Here is a 22,092-nt window from a genome sequence, read left to right as displayed (position 1 = left end):
AGTTACAAGCCTGTTTCTGCAGCTTCATTGGAATGGGTTACAAGCCTGTTTCTGCAGCTTCATTGGAATGGGTTACAAGCCTGTTTCTGCAGCTTCATTGGGATCCTTAATTGGATTGTCTGGGGTCAGTAAGTTTTAAGGAACAGTGACAGTGACTTCAGCTCCAGGCAGAATTCTGTATGTATTTATTGTCTGGCCAGGATTTTGTATGTATTTATGTATCTGTGTGCTGTAAGGGCCTCCTAATGCAATGTGTTTTTGAGTCTGCACACAAGCCAGCTGTTGGAATGGATTTTTTTTGTGTGTGTAACTATGTACAGCAAAAGCTGCTCCATGTGCTGTGTATCAGATGGACCGGACTGCCGCTTGTTCGCTAGTTTACATACCATCTAAATGTGTAGCTCTGTGCAAGCCCTAATGATTCGAATATACAGCACCTATCTATCGAACTTTCACAATCACTTTTGGCATGCGTTTGGTATCTGCACTTCAGTACACCTATACAAGTTTGTTTTTTTTAAATACATTTTTATTTCAAAATAATAGAATTGAAAACATTACTGACTTCTCTTTTGGATACATTACTAAACAGGTGAGACCAACCAACTCAGCTCTACACAGCACAGCCACCAGATTTCATAGTGTTCATGTATCTTAAACACAACCAAGACATTGACTGCCTAAAAGGTTCTATATTAAAAGATGATTCCGCTATTCTCAAATAAATAAGATGTGTATTTTTATTTATTTTTTAAAAAATGATCGTTTACAACTTAAAGACATTATTTGAATTGTGCACGTACCCCTACACTGCATTCCATCACCTCCCGGATGAAATGAGCTCTGAATTGTATTTCACAGCTCAACAGGCCACTTGGAGTTTACACTTTGTTTGCTGCGGGTGTTCTCACTCTTTACCCCCTAGAGATCCAGCCGCTCTTATCTCTAGGAGGCAGGTCTCAGCTGGGAGGATCAAGGAGCGCTGCACGTTTTGTCCGTGGTCACATAACGGGTCACTGGCTGTGCTGTCCTGAGATGATATTATAACTATACATGCCACAGCACGGCTCATGACTTCCTGACTCACTCCCAAATGCTTTTAGAGAAAAACAGCACAGCGTTACTGTCAGGGCTGTATAGAAAGCAGCACAGTGTTACTGTCAGGGCGGTGCTCCATTGTATCTGAATCTCACTTACTGGCTATAAAACAGGTTAATGCCGCCGCCTCCCGTTACCGTTGTAGCGCGTCGGACGGTGTTTCCACGGAGGATGAAGTCAGTGCCAGTTATCTCCCGGTGCTTGTCAATCACCGGGTGACGTCACCCAGCACCGCATTGTTTCCGGTGGGGTGGGCGGATCCTTGTGTTCCAGGTCTGGATTCACTCGCTGATGACGCTGAGAGAGGCACAGGGGTTGGACTGACGAGCCGTCAGCCATATTACATACACTTGCACAGTTGGGAGCTGCTTAGAAAAAAAGAGATTGGATTCCCAGCCCCCTCCCCAAAAAAATAAAAAATATGTCATAGCAAAAATATAAATATTTACAGCATATTCTTGTGAGCAAGCCGCTGCAGATGCAAGACTTTGCGACAGAGCCGTGGACGATACTGAATAACAAGCCGCTGCCAAACCCAAGTGGAAAGTACAGATTTGTTTCGGATTAAAATAAATGGGACCGGCTGGGCCTCGATTCTGAAAACAAGGAACCCTGCGTTGCCTCCAGTCATCACTACAGCATATCTAGAACAATGCCGGATTGATTTGGATTGTGCAAGTCTGAGCTGTTCCTTTCTCGCCACGTCTAGATCCATCTTTTTTTCCCAGTTTCACGTAAGGCTTTGCACTCATCTGTTTTGGTCTTTTCTTCCGAGTGAAATTGTCGCGATTCTTGTTGCTGAAACATGTCAGCGAAGGTGAGGCTGAAGAAGTTGGAGCAGCTTCTCCTTGATGGTCATTTGAAGAATGAAAGTTCTCTCAGCGTCGAGACGCTCTTGGATATTCTGATCTGTTTATATAACGAATGCAGCAATTCGCCCCTCAGAAGAGAAAAGAATGTGTCTGAGTTTCTGGAATGGGGTGAGTATTCTGAGTTGTGTCGGGCAGGGGGATGGGGCCGTGGCAGTAGCACTACTGTACTCGTGTTATGGGTTTAAACATCTATGTTCACGCATCCAGAGGTACGTTTTGATAAGGGTTTGGTTCAAACCTCTGTTGACGTAAATAGTTGGGTGAGAAAGTAAAATCTTAACCCGACCTAAGTGCACCCTCAAGCAAGGTATTGATGGGAAGGGATACCCAGTACCGTGTGACACAGCTGTGCACTCACCGAGTCGAGTAAATGCGCACTCCAATGGTTTTGCATGGAAACCCGTTTTGTTTTTCATTGTAATGTTGCACGCGGTTTTGTGCGTGGGGTTTTGAACACGCACAAACGAATGGGAAAGAAGCTCTGCTATGCACATGATGATGTTTTGATTGACAGTCCCGTGTGATCTTTTAATCAAAAGAATCTCACTGAAACTTAATGATAATTATACGAGGCATTCCTGAGGTGGTCTTTATCTGACGTGACAAAACCAATTGAACTGTCATGACAATATACCAAGAAACCAGAACACTGTGAGCCAGCACTCTTAACGTTCTGTTTACAAAGCATGTGGGTATTTATCAACACTGACAGAAACAACAAAACAGGTACGAAAACATAACAGATGAAAAACTACTAGCCATTGATATTGGGACAGTCCAAAGTGAATTTCTCTGGACTGGTTTGAAGGGTTAAGCCATTGCTATGAGGACAAACTGAACTTATGTGCTGTTGTTTGCAGGAATTGACTTGAGAGGTGAATCATTTTAGACAGGGGCCCTCCTGTCTGTCAGCTTCTGAGCAGGATTAAAAGGTACTTTACGAGTAAAACAGATAAAAACGCGACCCATCCCAGCTTTAGATATCCATCGACACATCTGTGCAGAGGCGCTGTGGTGACCGGGTGTTTAGATATCCATCGACACATCTGTGCAGAGGCGCTGTGGTGACCGGGTGTTTAGATATCCATCGACACATCTGTGCAGAGGCGCTGTGGTGACCTGGTGTTTAGATATCCATCGACACATCTGTGCAGAGGCGCTGTGGTGACCGGGTGTTTAGATATCCATCGACACATCTGTGCAGAGGCGCTGTGGTGACCGGGTGTTTAGATATCCATCGACACATCTGTGCAGAGGCGCTGTGGTGACCGGGTGTTTAGATATCCATTGACACATCTGTGCAGAGGCGCTGTGGTGACCGGGTGTTTAGATATCCATTGACACATCTGTGCAGAGGCGCTGTGGTGACCGGGTGTTTAGATATCCATTGACACATCTGTGCAGAGGCGCTGTGGTGACCGGGTGTTTAGATATCCATTGACACATCTGTGCAGAGGCGCTGTGGTGACCGGGTGTTTAGATATCCATTGACACATCTGTGCAGAGGCGCTGTGGTGACCGGGTGTTTAGATATCCATTGACACATCTGTGCAGAGGCGCTGTGGTGACCGGGTGTTTAGATATCCATTGACACATCTGTGCAGAGGCGCTGTGGTGACCGGGTGTTTAGATATCCATTGACACATCTGTGCAGAGGCGCTGTGGTGACCGGGTGTTTAGATATCCATCGACACATCTGTGCAGAGGCGCTGTGGTGACCGGGTGTTTAGATATCCATCGACACATCTGTGCAGAGGCGCTGTGGTGACCGGGTGTTTAGATATCCATTGACACATCTGTGCAGAGGCGCTGTGGTGACCGGGTGTTTAGATATCCATTGACACATCTGTGCAGAGGCGCTGTGGTGACCGGGTGTTTAGATATCCATCGACACTTGTGTTCATAATTTGATTGTTTTGTTTTAAATGGTGACCGTAATAAAGTGGGACACCATGTTTATCAAGAAGCACTAGCGAGGACATGGGCTGGATCCACAGGGCCGCCTTTCTTTTGGGGCACCAGGCCATATCTGTTTATTTATATTCACTCTCAGTGGAAGCATGCCGTCAATGTTACTTTATTAGTTAAACATGTAAAATACTAATTCTGAGGTTATTGCAGTAGCAGAACTTAGGCATGGAACCTTTAGCATATTTGTTTCTTTTTTGTTTTATGTATTTCTTTTGTTAATTTCTTTCTTTCATGAAATTGACATTTCGGCTTGCAGTGTCTTCTGTATTTCCAGCAAGTGAAAATCGCTTCTCCTTCTCTGTGTCCTGCTATACCGAGTTACACATTGAGAGGATTCGCTTCCTGGAGTGTTGTATTGACCTCAGTAATATGATTACTAGGGAGTGGAATGCGCAGTGCTTACAAAGGTACCAGGAAAGGTTCCTGTCAAGACAGCTGAGGAAGTCGGCACCTCCGGTCACTTTTCTTTACAGTAACAGAAACGCTTATTCACTTTCAAACATGAATTACTTTAGCTGTGTAATGACTGCATTATAGGATACTGACCTTAAGGTTTGGGTTTCAGTGTAGGGAGAGGATTATCCATTGTTTTATTAACAGTATGATAGCCAATCAGAGTGCAGTGACAGGAGAATTTCGTGTTAACTTTGTAAGGACAGCGTGGAATGTGGCCCTGGAGGATGTACTGGACTGGGCATTTCCTCCCCTGCCCAGATACAGCACACTGGCATTGTGAGCAGCCCCGCGGATACTGCACACTGGCATTGTGAGCAGCCCCGTGGATACAGCTCACTGGCATTGTGAGCAGCCCCGTGGATACAGCACACTGGCATTGTGAGCAGCCCCGTGGATACAGCACACTGGCATTGTGAGCAGCCCCGTGGATACTGCACACTGGCATTGTGAGCAGCCCCGCGGATACAGCACACTGGCATTGTGAGCAGCCCCGCGGATACTGCACACTGGCATTGTGAGCAGCCCCGTGGATACTGCACACTGGCATTGTGAGCAGCCCCGTGGATACTGCACACTGGCATTGTGAGCAGCCCCGCGGATACAGCACACTGGCATTGTGAGCAGCCCCGTGGATACTACACACTGGCATTGTGAGCAGCCCCGTGGATACTGCACACTGGCATTGTGAGCAGCCCCGCGGATACTGCACACTGGCATTGTGAGCAGCCCCGTGGATACAGCACGCTGGCATTGTGAGCAGCCCCGTGGATACAGCACACTGGCATTGTCAGCAGCCCCGTGGATACAGCACACTGGCATTGTGAGCAGCCCCGCGGATACAGCACACTGGCATTGTGAGCAGCCCCGTGGATACAGCACACTGGCATTGTGAGCAGCCCCGTGGATACAGCACACTGGCATTGTGAGCAGCCCCGTGGATACAGCACACTGGCATTGTGAGCAGCCCTGCGGATACAGCACACTGGCATTGTGAGCAGCCCCGTGGATACTGGAGCTACAGTACTACACAACACTATCTGAGATGACTGGAGCTACAGTACTACACAACACTATCTGAGATGACTGGAGCTACAGTACTACACAACACTATCTGAGATCACTAGCTACAGTACTACACAACACTATCTGAGATGACTAGCTACAGTACTACACAACACAGTGTACAAGGTTTGTCCAGCTGGCTGTGTGCCGGACACACACACCCTTGTATATCATGAAATACAGCAGATACACGCACGCCGGCTGTAATGTCTCAATACCACGTTGTGCCACAGCTTTGCCTGCACTCTACTTTCTCAGAAAGCCAACCATTCTGGAAAATCTTTATTTTTATTTATTTTTGTTTACATTCTGTAAAGTTAATTTTAGGGCTGTGTCACTCTGTGAGCCAAATCGTTTTTCTCCAGCCACCACTTCAGAAACCCTGGGAGCCAGCCTCATTCTCTGTGCGGGCGGAAATCATTCCCTCAAATGTCACTTTACTGAAAGCGTGTAACAATCAGAAAAAAACGCAGCACAGGTTTCCATGAATTCCACTGGTCTGTGTCATCAGGGAAGCTACAGCAAGTTCCAGTGTGAAGCACAGCATTATGAGCTCAGATAATAAAGGGAATGCAGCCTCTGTGCACGGGCACGGTGGCAGTGCTAGAAAAGGTTGGAAATGGGAGACAGCTGGTGCAGGATAATAGATGAACCCTCATGTGAGGATTGGGCAGGCCTGCTTTTAACTTCCCTCCTATATCCCTGCTAGTTAAGTGCACCACAGTAGAGCACGGGCAAGGTTCGTAGCTCTTAAGAGAAAGCGCCGATCAGTTCATATATGAGAACCCGTTTGGGTCCTCCAGCGGCTGACTGGAAGCACTCTGGTTAATTGAACACCACGTGCAGAAATGGAACTGGTCTTTGTCAATGGATTTGACAAGCCATTGTTTGGTCTTGAGAGGCCGCTTCAGATATTGAAGAGTTCATAGTGCTTTTAAAGCATTACTGTAAAATATGGCCAGAACAAAAAACAAAGGTGTTGCAGGTGCATCTGATTCTATGGAATCATTTTTTCCAGGCAGTTAAACTAAATCATTGACATGCGATCACATTACCAGAGCTGCAGTACAGCTACATCCTCAAATAATAGATATATTTATATATTTTTTACTGCTTGCCAAATATGTATTTAACAAAGATTTGGACTGTGGCTTTGTAGCCAACAACAGAGAGCTTAAGCTTCTGTTGCTACTTGAGAACAGTCTGGATCCCCCCCCATCCATCCCTCAGTTTATCGAGTGGGGGCACTTTGCTGTTCGGGAGAGGCCTCTCTTCAGATGGGTGTGTAAACTGAGGCCTGCCTGCATTTTTTAGAAATGTGAACATCCTTTAATGTAAGAGGAGAAGGCAGTTAGATCTAATGCCCTCGGGCAAAAGCGCTGTGAAGGTCCCACTTGAAGAGATTAGTATTCCCTGTACAGTAGCTTGCTGTCAGTAGAGGTCAGGATTTCTTTGGTGGGGGTACAGTATTCTGCTTTTGGCATACTGTAGATGTAGGAAGACGTAACAAGCAAACCTTAATTCCTGAGTGTGGAACCAGTATGAAACTCAGTGAACACTGTGAGTGTGGAACCGGTGTGAAACTCGATTGAATATTCTGAGTGTGGAACCGGTGTGAAACTCGATGAATATTGCGAGTGTGGAACCAGTGTGAAACTTGATGAATATTGCGAGTGTGGAACCAGTGTGAAACCGGTGTGAAACTTGATGAATATTGTGAGTGTGGATCCAGTGTGAAACTCGATGGATATTGTGAGTGTGGATCCAGTGTGAAACTTGATGAATATTGCGAGTGTGGAACCAGTGTGAAACTTGATGAATATTGCGAGTGTGGAACCAGTGTGAAACTTGATGAATATTGCGAGTGTGGAACCAGTGTGAAACCGGTGTGAAACTTGATGAATATTGTGAGTGTGGATCCAGTGTGAAACTCGATGGATATTGTGAGTGTGGATCCAGTGTGAAACTCGATGGATATTGTGAGTTCTGTGAAGTGGCTCCTCGTTGATTTGCCCAGCTTTCTAGACCAACGCCCTGCTTTTAATTCTTCTGAAACATTACATAAACTTTCATTGGGTTTGTTGAAGACCAGGCACCTCAGCTGGTGATGACACAGCCCTGGAGAGTCGATCTTCTCACAAACAAAGAATGAATTCTGTCTTTTCAAAGAGCAGCAGTAAGAACAGGCATGCTGCTTGTCTTAGAAACAAGTGCCTTGCGTCACGCTTGCAGGCACCAGCCTCAGTGTATTGAGCAAACTGGTGAAACAGGAGCCAGTGGAAATGGATTGCACTTTCCTGCAGCAGAATCTGATGCTTTAGCCACATTATTTGTAGGCTGCAAAATGAAAAGAGAATGCCTGGAGTCCTGTGGGATGAATCCTCCCAATTGGGAAGCACACATTCCTCAGTGTTGTAAACGTGTGCTGATACTGACATTCTAGGAAATGTTGGATCATTCTGCTGAAAGCCCTACAAAGCGTCAGAATTCAGGAATTCAAATCCCTGAGTGTCTAGTTGACTGAAACAGTGTCTTGCAGTCCCGGGCCTCTGAATGCATGTACTGTACCTGCTCTAGCACTGCCCAGGTGTGGCATCCACCCCCTTTTTAACAGGCACTCTAAATGAGATCTTCTTTTCATTCTGTTACAAGGAGAGGAAATACTGCAGTGAAACCTTGTGCTTTGCACTTTTATAGGCTCTCAATTGTACATGAATGGAATTGGGTGCAAACCATAGCACTACATGCCAGGGATTGTAACTGTACCACCCTCCCTGTTCCAATTATTATTATTATTTATTCCTTAGCTGACGCCCTTCTCCAGGGAGACTTACAATTGTTACAAGATATAACATTATTTTTACATACAATTACCCATTTATACAGTTGGGTTTTTACATGAGCAATCTAGGTAAAGTACCTTGCTCAAGGGTACAGCAGCAGTGTCCCCCACTTGGGATTGAACCCACGACCCTCCGGTCAAGAGTCCAGAGCCCTAACCACTACCTCCAGACTGCTGCCCAATGCAGTGTGCAGCAGGATCTGTGTGCACCCAGGTGTTCAGAGTGATTCAGATCCACTTTATGCCTCCGGGCCCACGCCCAAACAGAGTACAGTAAGGGCGGCACAAGACTTTTAACAGGGCTGTTAATATCCTAATATCATAAACAACGGGAGCAGCCAGCCTTGCCAGACCGGTTTACTGCTCCTCATGTCTTTATACATTGACATGTGTCTGTGTGAACAATAGGACACCGTGCCTTTAAGCAGTGTGCTAATGAAACGGTTTTGCCTCGTCACATGCCTTCTGTAAAAGAAGTGGCTGCTTGAGGACCGCCTAGGGCAGGGCCTTGGCTTTCACTCACCTTTTGTATGAACTCACTGCGTACTGTAGGAAGCGCTTGAATAAACTGGGTGTGTGTTTGAAAGCCAACTGCTGTATTGGCATTTATAATACAGTAAGAGCAGAAATACAGACTGCTAAAACCAAAAAAACCAAAGAAAACTCCATGCGCTGCACCTAGGAGCCGAGCCGAGGTTTCACTCTTTGAAGAAGTTCAAATACTGCACTCTGTGTTGTTCTAAAGCAAAGCCATGTTTGAGGGGCTGTCAGTTTGACTCTAATGCTAACATTTGAGAGTGCTGTCAGAGCTGCTCCGTAGGGGCTGTTTTCCACTGTAACAGTCTGTCCCATTTCATGAGCAAAGAGGGAAAGACCGCGAGTGTGGTTGAGAGGTACTGAACTCTTAAAGCACCCGAACCTGCTACCATTCTGTGGTGTCCAAGGTTACCCCACTCACAGCACCTGTGTGTGCTCTTTGAAAACGCAGCTAAGGTAAAAATAACTAGTGGAAGGCGGCATTCATCTGATGGAGTTTTACCTTCCCAGTGCATTTAGTCTTGGAAGTTGTTTTTCTTGCAGCATTGAAACAAACAGACGGCCTGTGTATTGCACAGCACTGAGAAGGCGTGAGCCTCGATGTTGGAATGGTGCAGTTTGGGGCTTGCTGCAGCACCCCAACAGCACTTCTATACTGGAGCTACTGGGGATGCTTCTTGGCAGGCTTGTCAATACATTTGAGATGAAAACGAACGATTCGTTTTCATTGTGTTTATTACAGTACTTACTTTGATCTCTTGGCATTAACATTGATGTTTATGGAACTGGAATTTGGACTTTGTACAGTCTCTCTCAAACTCTCGGTATTGTAACTCTCACATGACTTTTTTTAAAATGCTTGGTTTGGAGTCTCAGCGGGGTGCGCTTGAATACAAATAAACCTGTTTGAAGCTGATGTTGCTCTTTCTGCAGGTGAAATGCAGAGCATGCGTAAAGTGTAGTTGGTCTCCTAAGAAGCTGTTACATGACCAGACCCCTGGTGACTGTGTTGATACTATAACCCAGGGAAAGCTGACATTACTCCAAATAAAAGCTTTCTTCAAAGGGAATTATTCCACATTCACTTCATGCAATGCTCAGTGCTTTTGAAAATGCTTTATACAGGTGTGTGTATCACCTTCACATGCCATGCAGCTCATATTACAGCACTGAGTAATACTGCACTGTAATGCTTTATACAGGTGTGTGTATCACCTTCACATGCCATGCAGCTCATATTACAGCACTGAGTAATACTGCACTGTAATGCTTTATACAGGTGTGTGTATCACCTTCACATGCCATGCAGCTCATATTACAGCACTGAGTAATACTGCACTGTTTTGGTTTAGTTCCACCCTCACAGAAGCAAACTCCTGCTCTGGCACTGCATTCAAATGCTGAAGTAACCAGAATGCATGCGGAGCAGCTGGATGCAAGTTCAAGCCTTATATAGTGAGCGCAGCGTGTGACCAAATAAATCCAGCAAGTTTTAGCAAGCTGTGGAATGCTGTGTGAGTGAAGTTTCCCTGGGAAAACCCTCAATACTGAGGAAGTGACAGTGACCCAGCAGAGCTGTGCCGTCTCCAGCAGTCCAGGGCTGTGCGCTGGGGCTCATTTTACATCCCCAGGTTATCATTTTTCACGTTGATTTTGTGCTGTGAGATGCGGAGCAGAAATCAAGCCTTCCCCTGTATTGATTATTCTTGCTCTAGAGTGCTGTCACTCTGTCTTATTGTAAATGTAATTCAGCGGATTGTATTTTGCACCAGTACTGTACACTGCGGTAGTTTGGAAACCCAACACCATCACTTCAGCTGTTTAATGTGCACATTATAGAGTTCAGTGGAGGGTCCCAGTTGTTTAAGCCCTCGTCTGCGTGTGTTCAGTGAGAATAGCCAGACCTGCATCAGCCCAGTGTAGCTGCCAGTACTCCACAATGTGTGCAGGGCTCTTCTGTGGTTCTGTAAAGCATGCTGTGAAATTCCTCAGCATCCATGTTTACAGAGCAGATGTAAGTCTGAGATCCCAGCTCATTATCTCTCACAGAAGAGAGAAGACTGGGGATGTGGTTCCGATGCAGTACTAGCTGTTAGAGCATCTGTAAGGGCATCATGTTGGGCTTATTTTATCTGAGACCCTCGACGTCACACTTCTCTTTTTATACCTGTTGAAATGATTTCTCTTATTTTATCTGAGACCCTCGACGTCACACTTCTCTTTTTATACCTGTTGAAATGATTTCTTATTTTATCTGAGACCCTCGACGTCACACTTCTCTTTTTATACCTGTTGAAATGATTTCTTATTTTATCTGAGACCCTCGACGTCACACTTCTCTTTTTATACTTGTTGAAATGATTTCTTATTTTATCTGAGACCCTCGACGTCACACTTCTCTTTTTATACCTGTTGAAATGATTTCTTATTTTATCTGAGACCCTCGACGTCACACTTCTCTTTTTATACCTGTTGAAATGATTTCTTATTTTATCTGAGACCCTCGACGTCACACTTCTCTTTTTATACCTGTTGAAATGATTTCTTATTTTATCTGAGACCCTCGAAGTCACACTTCTCTTTTTATACTTGTTGAAATGATTTCTCTTATTTTATCTGAGACCCTCGAAGTCACACTTCTCTTTTTATACTTGTTGAAATGATTTCTTATTTTATCTGAGACCCTCGACGTCACACTTCTCTTGTTATACCTGTTGAAATGATTTCTTATTTTATCTGAGACCCTCGATGTCACACTTCTCTTTTTATACCTGTTGAAATGATTTCTTATTTTATCTGAGACCCTCGACGTCACACTTCTCTTGTTATACTTGTTGAAATGATTTCTTATTTTATCTGAGACCCTCGACGTCACACTTCTCTTGTTATACTTGTTTCAGTGATTACTGTGATGTAGATGGCATTGCCATGAAGATGTATTAAAGCACTTCCTGTCTGTATATTGATGTGTTGGATGGATACAGTACCTCCCCTGATCACCTGTACAGTAAATGCCTTCTCCTTCTGGACCGTGTGAAGGTGCCTCTGAACTCTTGAACTGATCATCAGCTCTCAGATACTCCACTTCCCATGTGAATGGAGAAGTATTAGTTCTGGCTGATTTCACAGAGACAATCCAAACATCAGCGCCTGATGTAACTGTTTCCCTTTCTGCAGCGAAGGAACACAAAGAGAAGCCCATGGAGACAGGTGTGAAGGTTAATGACTGCTTGGGGTGCAGCCTGGATACGTGGCATTCTGGGGGTTTCTCATGACCTCAGCAACCTTGTGACCTCCCCACAGAAAGTTCACTAAACAGAGCTAAAGTTGTAGTCTTCCCATTCGCCAGAACGCTGCTGCTGTAGTCTGACTGCTATAGTAACTGCTTTCATTAGCGCATTGATTTAATGCTTGTGGTGCTCCATCATCAAACTGAGTCAGCTTTAAAACGACCCCCCCGAATATCCTTTATGTGAAATGACATTAGCAGCTTCCTGAGCAGCTCTCCTCTGCAGCCATTAACATTGTGGTAATATTGTGGTAAAACTGCTGTGAACATTTCCTGTGTTCATCAAACCAGAGTGAAGCAAATTCCCACCCGCCGTTTCAAACTTTTGTTTCATTTTGTTCAGGAAACGCAAATTCCTTTATTGCTTATGAAATGCTTATTGCACTTTACAGTCTGGGTCCATAGCATCTGTAAGGACAGGTTCAACTGGCTCAGCTGTATAAAGCTTGGGATCCTGCTCAAAGCCGTGCTTGTAATTCTGCAGCATGCGTTGCTGTCAACAGGAGCACGAAGGAATGTGCAGCATCTGCATACAAAGAGCTCCGAGCTAACAGAACTGTAGAGTCCAAGATATGGAAAAGGGGCTGGACAGTGAAGACTGGGCAATTGTGGGAGAAGTTTTGCTTCAGAGAGTTGGGATGAATGTGGGCTCCTGACACATGATGATGTACTTCCACATACTCCTAGAGCAAAGCAAAAGCCTGTGTGATTGTACATGGGTGGCATTACAGAGCATTCCGCATTGAACTGATCACATGCTCCTGTACTGTATCTCACAGACACATTAACAAAGGAAGTAAGGTGAGTCAGACGCTATTGTGAGACCGAGACAGATTGGAGCTACAGCTGCTCCAAAATGAAATTAAACTAATGAATAATATGTAGAAGTGGTAGCAGGAAGTCAGCAGGCTCTTTATCTGATGCAGCCATGACTGCCTCCTCATTGCTGTATCTCTGCCTGGCTGTGCCACACACACGTTATCATATCCTTGTCTCTGCCTGGCTGTGCCACACACACACACACACACACACACATTATCATATCCTTGCCTCTGCCTGGCTGTGCCACACACACACACACACACACACACACACACACACACATTATCATATCCTTGTCTCTGCCTGGCTGTGCCACACGCACACACACACACATTATCATATCCTTGTCTCTGCCTGGCTGTGCCACACACACACACACATCATCATATCCTTGTCTCTGCCTGGCTGTGCCACACACACACACACATCATCATATCCTTGTCTCTGCCTGGCTGTGACACACACACACATTATCATATCCTTGTCTCTGCCTGGCTGTGCCACACACACACACACACATTATCATATCCTTCTCTGCCTGGCTGTGCCACACACACACACACACACACACATCATCATATCCTTGTCTCTGCCTGGCTGTGCCACACACACACACACATCATCATATCCTTGTCTCTGCCTGGCTGTGCCACACACACACACACACACATCATCATATCCTTGTCTCTGCCTGGCTGTGACACACACACACATCATCATATCCTTGTCTCTGCCTGGCTGTGCCACACACACACACACATCATCATATCCTTGTCTCTGCCTGGCTGTGCCACACACACACACACATCATCATATCCTTGTCTCTGCCTGGCTGTGCCACACACACACACACATCATATCCTTGTCTCTGCCTGGCTGTGCCACACACACACACACATCATCATATCCTTGTCTCTGCCTGGCTGTGCCACACACACACACACATTATCATATCCTTGTCTCTGCCTGGCTGTGCCACACACACATTATCCCACTGTTGCATATCGTATCATCATTGTAAATGCTGTGCAGTGATAATCGGATATGGTTATGATACCTTTTCAAAGCAGTTAGTGTTTTCTCACACCCACAGTACTGGTGTGGCTATGAAGCGAATGTGACTCATTATAGTGATGAGCAGACCTTCAGTTACTCAGTTGTGATTTTCACTTCTCTTGCATTAAGTCTAGGCGGAACCATGTCTTTTTTTTTAGAATGAAGTGAGCAGAAATTAGAATCAAAGTTCCAAATGTTCTGTGTTCTGACTCCAAACCTGCGAGCCTGGCTGTGCTGCAGGATGAGAGCAGAGAGGGGCTGGATTGCTTGTGTGTAATCGCCAGACGTGTGGCTGTTGCCAAAGGCTTTTCTTAACATTAAATAAAGGTTTAAGTTTTAAAGTAAACACTCTTTTTAAGAGGATCATTTTGTTTAAGATATATCAGATTCGCCTATTCCATTACGTCCCTCTTTACAGTGTATGTTATGGTAAATTTATGGAGGTCACAAGCACCCAGTCTGGTTACTCATGATTGGGACAGTGTTCCTTCATGGGAAAGTGATGTAATTGTCATTTTTTTTAATCATACAATGCAATTCAGATCTGATATACTGGTAAACTCATTTCATTGTGATAGACATTGAAGGTCGACAGTAAGTGGGTGAATCCAGCAGCTTGAACCTCCTTCCTCAAGCTCAAGAGGAGCCCCTGGTTAAAGACGATTCAGGGTAGCGCTTGGTAGATCTAGTACAGCATTACTAGAAGAGGGTGCCTTTAGGAACTTGGACTTGCGGTGTGCAGATTTAATTCGACTGTTCTAATAAAATGCCTTCGGTGAACTGAGCACTCTTCATTGTCTGGGATTCCGAGCCGTGGCACTCTGATTGGCTGGGATTCCGAGCCGTGGCACTCTGATTGGCTGGGATTCCGAGCCGTGGCACTCTGATTGGCTGGGATTCCGAGCCGTGGCACTCTTATTTAATCAGCTTCAGTGGTGGAGGGAAGGTGGACACACTTGATGGAATGATTTCATTTCCTTATTAAATTGTTAAAGTGAAGTCTTGTGTTTTATAGCTTGAGGAGCGCAGAACAGATAAGGTTAAAGGGAGTGTCTGGTTAATCATATTGATTTAGAGGGGAGAGAGGATTTCAGGATTTGACACTGCTGTTTATCTGCCAACTTACTGTGTGTTAGTTCTTTTGGTTCATAAATCTGTTTGTGTTTTTAATAACCAATAGTGATGATAACCCATTTCCAAAAACACTAGGGCACGTGACACTGGATATGGAGCAAGAGCTAATGTTATACTAATAAAGCAGACTATGCTTTCCAAACCAGTGTTGAAATAGTGGAAATATATTCAAAAACAGGAAAGGCATCAAACCACTTTAATAATCCAGTGTTCTGAAAACGATTGTACTGAAGTGGCCAGACTTGCTCTGCTTGTTCGAGGGTGAGGGCAGATTTGTTTGTTGTTTCTTCAACCACAGTAACTGTACAAGATGAAATGAAACTGCTGAACAGATGAGATTGATGAAGAAACCTCACTGCGGTGCATAGGGTTCAATAATAAAGGAGAAAGGAAACAACCGTTGCTACCGAAACCTGTGGTTTTAAACAAAACAACATGCTTTTATACATCTGAAAACTTAAAATATGGTGAAATATCTGTATCCAGAGCTCTGTGACTCGGGTTTAGTTGCTGCAGTGGCCGGAGCTCTGTGACTCGGGTTTAGTTGCTGCAGTGGCCGGAGCTCTGTGACTCGGGTTTAGTTGCTGCAGTGGCCGGAGCTCTGTGACTCGGGTTTAGTTGCTGCAGTGGCCGGAGCTCTGTGACTCGGGTTTAGTTGCTGCAGTGGCCGGAGCTCTGTGACTCGGGTTTAGTTGCTGCAGTGGCCGGAGCTCTGTGACTCGGGTTTAGTTGCTGTAGTGGCCGGAGCTCTGTGACTCGGGTTTAGTTGCTGCAGTGGCCGGAGCTCTGTGACTCGGGTTTAGTTGCTGCAGTGGCCGGAGCTCTGTGACTCGGGTTTAGTTGCTGTAGTGGCCGGAGCTCTGTGACTCGGGTTTAGTTGCTGCAGTGGCCGGAGCTCTGTGACTGGCATTGTAAACAGTGAATTTCTTCCTGGCCTCAATACCTAGCTTTAGATTGGACTCCAGTAACTACAAGTCTGGCACTCGCAAAGATCAGCTGATAAGCTTCATGTGTGAAGCGGTCATCAGTCCAGATATAAATAGCATCTCCCTTCTGTGCACCAGCTAGTCTGGCAGGATTAGTGATGGATTCAAATGGGGAGCAAATTCATGATTCATGAAATTCAAGGTTTTGTTGCGTTTATCTTTCTTCCTTTTTATGTTGCTTAGGCATTAGTCACACTGTACAGCCACTGATCATAAATCAAGTTTAATAGATAAGGTTTTAAAAAAATTTTAATTTGCAAATGGTACTGAAGTGCAGGGCTGAAATGTGTTTTTATAAAAACCATACAAGCAAATGTACTGTAAGGCGGACGAAGTATTGGTAATACATGTTAGTGCGTCTCTCCAGGTGACTCCACAGGAGAAACTGAAAACCACTGTTAACAATGAGCAGCTGCTGTACTGTGAGGCCAGGCTTTGTAGGTCTGAACCGAACACGCCTTGTATTGTATGAGGTCATTGTCTTCATCTAGACAATGTGGGGAAGCTAGAAAAAAGGCCAACAAGATGCTCGGATATATTGTGAAAAGTGTTAAATTGAAATCAAGGGAAGTAATGTTAAAACTTTACAATGCATTAGTAAGACCTCATCTAGAATATTGTGTTCAGTTCTGGTCACCTTGTTACAAAAAGGATATTGCTGCTGTAGAAAGAGTGCAAAGAAGAGCGACCAGAATTATCCCGGGTTCAAAAGGCATGTCGTATGCAGACAGGCTTAAAGAATTGAATCTGTTCAGTCTTGAACAAAGAAGACCACGCGGTGATCTGATTCAAGCATTCAAAATCCTAAAAGGTACTGACAATGTCGACCCAGGGGACTTTTTCGACCTGAAAAAAGAAACAAGGACCAGGGGTCACAAATGCAGATTAGATAAAGGGGCATTCAGAACAGAAAATCATTTGTAAACTTTCTTATGTTCTTTAATAGCAACATCAGGCCACTGGATTGTCATCCATAGCTTTTCATTTGCTTGTTGACTTTCTCCCTGTTGTTAAGAGATTGGGTTGCACGCGGCACACAGTGTTTAACCCGTTCTCTCGCTGAGTGTTTGCTTTCAATGCAGTCAGGTAGATACCTGAATAATAAAAACCCCATTGACAGGGTGCTCTGAACTCAAACATGCACCCACTCTCACGTGCGCGCACGCACACGCATGCACACATGCACTCAGAGAGAGAGACACAGAGACTTATTAATTACTTGCTTACTGTTAACTAGAAACTGCTTTGTAGCTCTTCAATGTACTTGAGTGTTACTTCCAGACTGAAACTTTATTACGTGTGAGTGACAGTATAATACAGTACATGTACTTTTCTATCCCATTCACCCATTTTCAAGTTGAATGTGCTTTGAAGTCAGAGAAGAGTGTGCTCTGCTGCTGCAGGTCTGCAGATACAATGGAAACCAGGGAAAGGGTTCCAGTCTGCTGTGGTTTGAACTGGCTTTCAACAGCCAGACATTCGCTGATTTTAAAACAACAAAACAAACCAATTAATTTTATACTTCACTCGGAAAATGAACCTAATGACTTGTATAGTGTGCTGTCAGTCTGAGTTGTCTTGCCAGGAACACTGTGTAAAGGAAGCTTTGGTCTCAATAGCCAATAGTGTCAAATCAGTAAAAATAAAAAAAATAAGATCCTGCCCAAAATGTTGCCTAACCCTTTTACAAAATACAACACAGTAAGCCAGCCTGTGCTTGTGACCTCTGCTGGCTTGTACTGTAGCGAAGCAGCCCAGACAAATACTCTCACAGCTTTCTATACAAGCTGCTGTAAAGCCTCGTTCTTCTAGTGGCAATGTGTCCTGTTTATCTGAACACACCTCTTTACCTGAACTGCCACTTCTGTTCTGTAACTGCTTCAATCACTCATTAAATACCACTAAAGCAAGATTCTAGGAGACAAAGTACAGGGTCACATTGAAGTGCAAAAAGAATAGCAAACATTTCTCATGCAGCAGCACAGTGCTTCATGAAACGCCCTGTGATTTAGCACTTTACATAGAAAATGAAATGAACGCGCTGCTCTGATGGCAGCTATAGAAAATGAAATGAACGTGCGGCTACGTGCGAGTGCTTGCTTGTGTGTGCGTGTGTGCGTGTGTGTGCCAGCGTGCTTTTCATTAGAAGGGTGAATTAAGCTCTTCAGATGAGACTCCTCCTAACTCTGATGTAACTGTGGCAGGAGGTCTGTGCAGCTCATCTGTTCTGGTAGCTTGTGTGTGTGTTTAGTGGGGGGTCTGTTCTGTGTCAGGCACCTGCACAGGATCTGCACTTCTTCATTTAAAACAAACACTTCAGATCCTAGGCTGTTGTTGGAGACAATTGGAAGAGCACTAATAATGAACTGTGCTTATTCTTCATGTTAAACATGTGAAGCCTGGAGTAAAAACAGAAAAAAGGTTGAGTTGAAGTTGCACCATGTTTGAATTGTCTATGTAACAAAAGTAGAAAGTATTTTTCCATTTAAAAAACTTTGCTTTGTTCTGTGAAATACAACCTACAGAACACTGTAAGGAACTATGCAGTCGACTGCAGATCCGAAATGTTCCGAAGATTCCGTTTCAGTTTCCTAAAGTAGTTTGAAAGCACAATAGCCTGATTCAAATAATTTCAAGTATTCAAAAAGCGACCGGTCGGTATTTTCATAGTCCATCCCTCCCAGTGGACGATGTCGTCTGCTAGGTTCCCATCTGCACGAGAAAGCTGCTGTAAAGCTCTGTCTTTCAGCTCCATTATCACATTAGCACTGAGGCCAGCTCCTTCTGCAGCCCACAATTCAATCTGCAGCCAGGGCTTCAAAACCACGCTCACAGGGTGGCACTGCTAGGATTCCTGGCTGTTTACCCATCATCCATTTCAGATTCCTATCAAAGCACTAGGACTGTGCTTCCCCTGCTGGGAATACATTACATTGGGATGCTCAGCGGTTTGGAATGCATGCTGTGTCATTTTTAAATGTGTTTGTTTTAAGAATGCCAGGAAGTGCACACAGGTGACCTAGAGAAGCCAGTGTTGTTTTGCTATAGCCAGTGCATTGCTCATAGCCATGCTTGCAGCAGTCTCCCTTTACATACAGTACACAGTTTGCCCACCCAGTCCATTCAAAGGCTTTCAGTCTGTCAAAGGCATGCCTACATTGTGTAGGGTCTGTGTGAAATGTTTTTAAGAAGCGCTAATACCCTTGACACCTCGTTTATTCAGGAGGAGTTCCTCATTCTCTTAATGATCTTGTACATAAACGGACATGATGTGCTTTATGGTTACTGTAAAACAGAAGTGTGCTGTTTAAAACATGGCTGGCAAGTGATGTATATCTACAGTAGTGTGCTTGTGGGGCTCACTGTCTGCACACAGGGTTTGTCCACATATGGTAAAAAGCCCTGAATGGATAGGACGCATAAACTCCATTTCCATTACTGGCCTGTCCCTTTACCTGTGCTTCATGTGGCAGGCTGCGGGCTGCTAGTGTTTCTGAGTGCCAGTATACTGTAGAGGATAAAGGTGTGTTGAAGCAAAGACTTCTCTGAGAAAGGGGGAACATCGTGGCTCCCCGACTAACAATCTTACCCCAGAGACTGTGTCTCTTTAGTAGTTTATGTAGAACACTGTTGTCCAGGCTGGACTGTGTCTCTTTAGTAGTTTATTTCTATGTAGAACACTGATGTCCAGTCCGGACTGTGTCTCTTTAGTAGTTTATTTCTATGTAGAACACTGATGTCCAGCCTGGACTGTGTCTCTTTAGTAGTTTATTTCTATGTAGAACACTGATGTCCAGCCTGGACTGTGTCTCTCTAGTAGTTTATTTCTATGTAGAACACTGATGTCCAGCCTGGACTGTGTCTCTTTAGTAGTTTATTTCTATGTAGAACACTGATGTCCAGCCTGGACTGTGTCTCTCTAGTAGTTTATTTCTATGTAGAACACTGATGTCCAGCCTGGACTGTGTCTCTTTAGTAGTTTATTTCTATGTAGAACACTGATGTCCAGCCTGGACTGTGTCTCTCTAGTAGTTTATTTCTATGTAGAACACTGATGTCCAGCCTGGACTGTGTCTCTTTAGTAGTTTATTTCTATGTAGAACACTGATGTCCAGTCCGGACTGTGTCTCTTTAGAGTTTTCTTCCTTGCAGTCCAGGGCTCATAGAATCCAATAACCAATATATATTTATATTTGATTCTGTATTTTTTCTGCTTTTCTTGCAGTGAAACCTTTCACAACCGCAGTGAAGGAAATGAGGCTCCACAGAGATGACTTTGAAATGCTGAAGGTTATTGGCAGAGGAGCATTCGGTGAGGTAAGAGGGTCTGCATTGTTACACTCTGCACTTTGATGTACTGTAATGGAGCCAATCATCCAGAACTATTAAACACTCGATAGTGCTCAAACTAAACTAATCCCATCAAGACTTCAAATCTCAGCAGGTCTCGAGTAACAACACAAAACAGCAGACCACTAAACTACTGATAATATTTGAATATGTATATTTATACCAATATATATATATATATATATATATATATATATATATATATATATATATATCTGTGTTCCAGTCCTGCAGTGCAGCTTGTCTCTTTGTCCCTGTCCTGCAGAGCTGCTTGTCTCTGTGTCCCAGTCCTGCAGAGCTGCTTGTCTCTGTGTCCCAGTCCTGCAGTGCAGCTTGTCTCTTTGTCTCAGTCCTGCAGAGCTGCTTGTCTCTGTGTCCCAGTCCTGCAGAGCTGCTTGTCTCTTTGTCCCTGTCCTGCAGTGCTGCTTGTCTCTGTGTCCCAGTCCTGCAGAGCTGCTTGTCTCTGTGTCCCAGTCCTGCAGAGCTGCTTGTCTCTGTGTTCCAGTCCTGCAGTGCTGCTTGTCTCTGTGTCCCAGTCCTGCAGTGCAGCTTGTCTCTTTGTCCCTGTCCTGCAGAGCTGCTTGTCTCTGTGTCCCAGTCCTGCAGAGCTGCTTGTCTCTGTGTCCCAGTCCTGCAGTGCAGCTTGTCTCTTTGTCCCTGTCCTGCAGTGCAGCTTGTCTCTTTGTCCCTGTCCTGCAGAGCTGCTTGTCTCTGTGTCCCAGTCCTGCAGAGCTGCTTGTCTGTGTCCCAGTCCTGCAGTGCAGCTTGTCTCTTTGTCTCAGTCCTGCAGAGCTGCGTGTCTCTGTGTCCCAGTCCTGCAGTGCAGTTTGTCTCTTTGTCTCAGTCCTGCAGAGCTGCTTGTCTCTGAAAACAACACGACGGCGTGGCAGCCCGAGTGTGGGAGTTTTCAGCAGCAGTTTAGGACTCTGAGCAGTGGTGTGACACTGCTGTGCTGTTAATTCAGTGCTGTCATTTCTTGTATGTTTTTTCACCAAATGCTGTTAAATATTTACAATTTCTTCCAAGCACAGAAATGAGGCCAAAACCAAGAAAAAAAAAAAAATCTATCAAATAATAAACCGTTTTTGCTATAAATGCTAATAAGCCTAGTTATATTTCATCCTTATATGTTTTATTATAATCATATTTGTATTGCATGGAGAGATCTCATAGGCGTTTGAAAACAGATACTTCCTTGTTTTCAAGACGAAAAAAAACCTAGTATGGAATAAGACGAGACAAACAACTGTGAAAACAAGGTGGAAAACCCCAGGCCAGGGAACTCCCTGCCGGTCCGATCCGGGGTTAGGGTTTCTCTAGACTCTGTGGCACGCCTACAGTCCTCTTTGTTACTGAAGGGTGCTTTCAGCATTCACAGGTACTGCAGTGTAATAGCAGCCTGGATAATGTTGATCTGCTTCCTTCGATAAAGAAACAGAATAGTTTCATATTATTGTATGTTTGCATTGGGACTGTCAGAAACTGAGCTCTCTGAGGTCCTTGAAGAGACAGACCACACAGTGCAGGCTTTTGGGAGTCAGGAGGACGTACTGTTTGTCAGTTTAAACTGAGATTTCAATCCGTTGCACGCACACATTCGCCTGCACACACACACAC

At 44.7% G+C, this 22,092-nt stretch overlaps 1 protein-coding gene across 13 annotated transcripts in view; it reads left to right on the top strand.

Annotated features, from left to right (window-relative positions):
* Positions 1–1,391: 1,391 nt before the first annotated feature.
* LOC117405858 (serine/threonine-protein kinase MRCK beta-like) overlaps positions 1,392–22,092 on the top strand; it is a 64,281-nt gene continuing 43,580 nt past the window's right edge. For 8 of the 13 annotated variants that reach the window (XM_058992144.1, XM_058992146.1, XM_058992139.1 and 5 more), the window contains exons 1-2: positions 1,392–2,078; positions 20,351–20,442. In XM_058992144.1, the coding sequence (XP_058848127.1) occupies positions 1,904–2,078; positions 20,351–20,442 (267 nt within the window). In that variant the 5' untranslated portion in view covers positions 1,392–1,903. The remainder of the gene's footprint in view (positions 2,079–20,350; positions 20,443–22,092) is intronic. The other 5 variants (XM_058992145.1, XM_058992143.1, XM_058992140.1 and 2 more) reach the window with 1 other exon arrangement.

The sequence above is a fragment of the Acipenser ruthenus genome, chromosome 18 (genome assembly GCF_902713425.1).
Source record: "Acipenser ruthenus chromosome 18, fAciRut3.2 maternal haplotype, whole genome shotgun sequence".
Lineage (NCBI taxonomy): Eukaryota > Metazoa > Chordata > Actinopteri > Acipenseriformes > Acipenseridae > Acipenser > Acipenser ruthenus.
The sequence above is the reverse complement of the archived record's forward strand: the minus strand, read 5'-3'. Positions and strand labels throughout refer to the sequence as shown.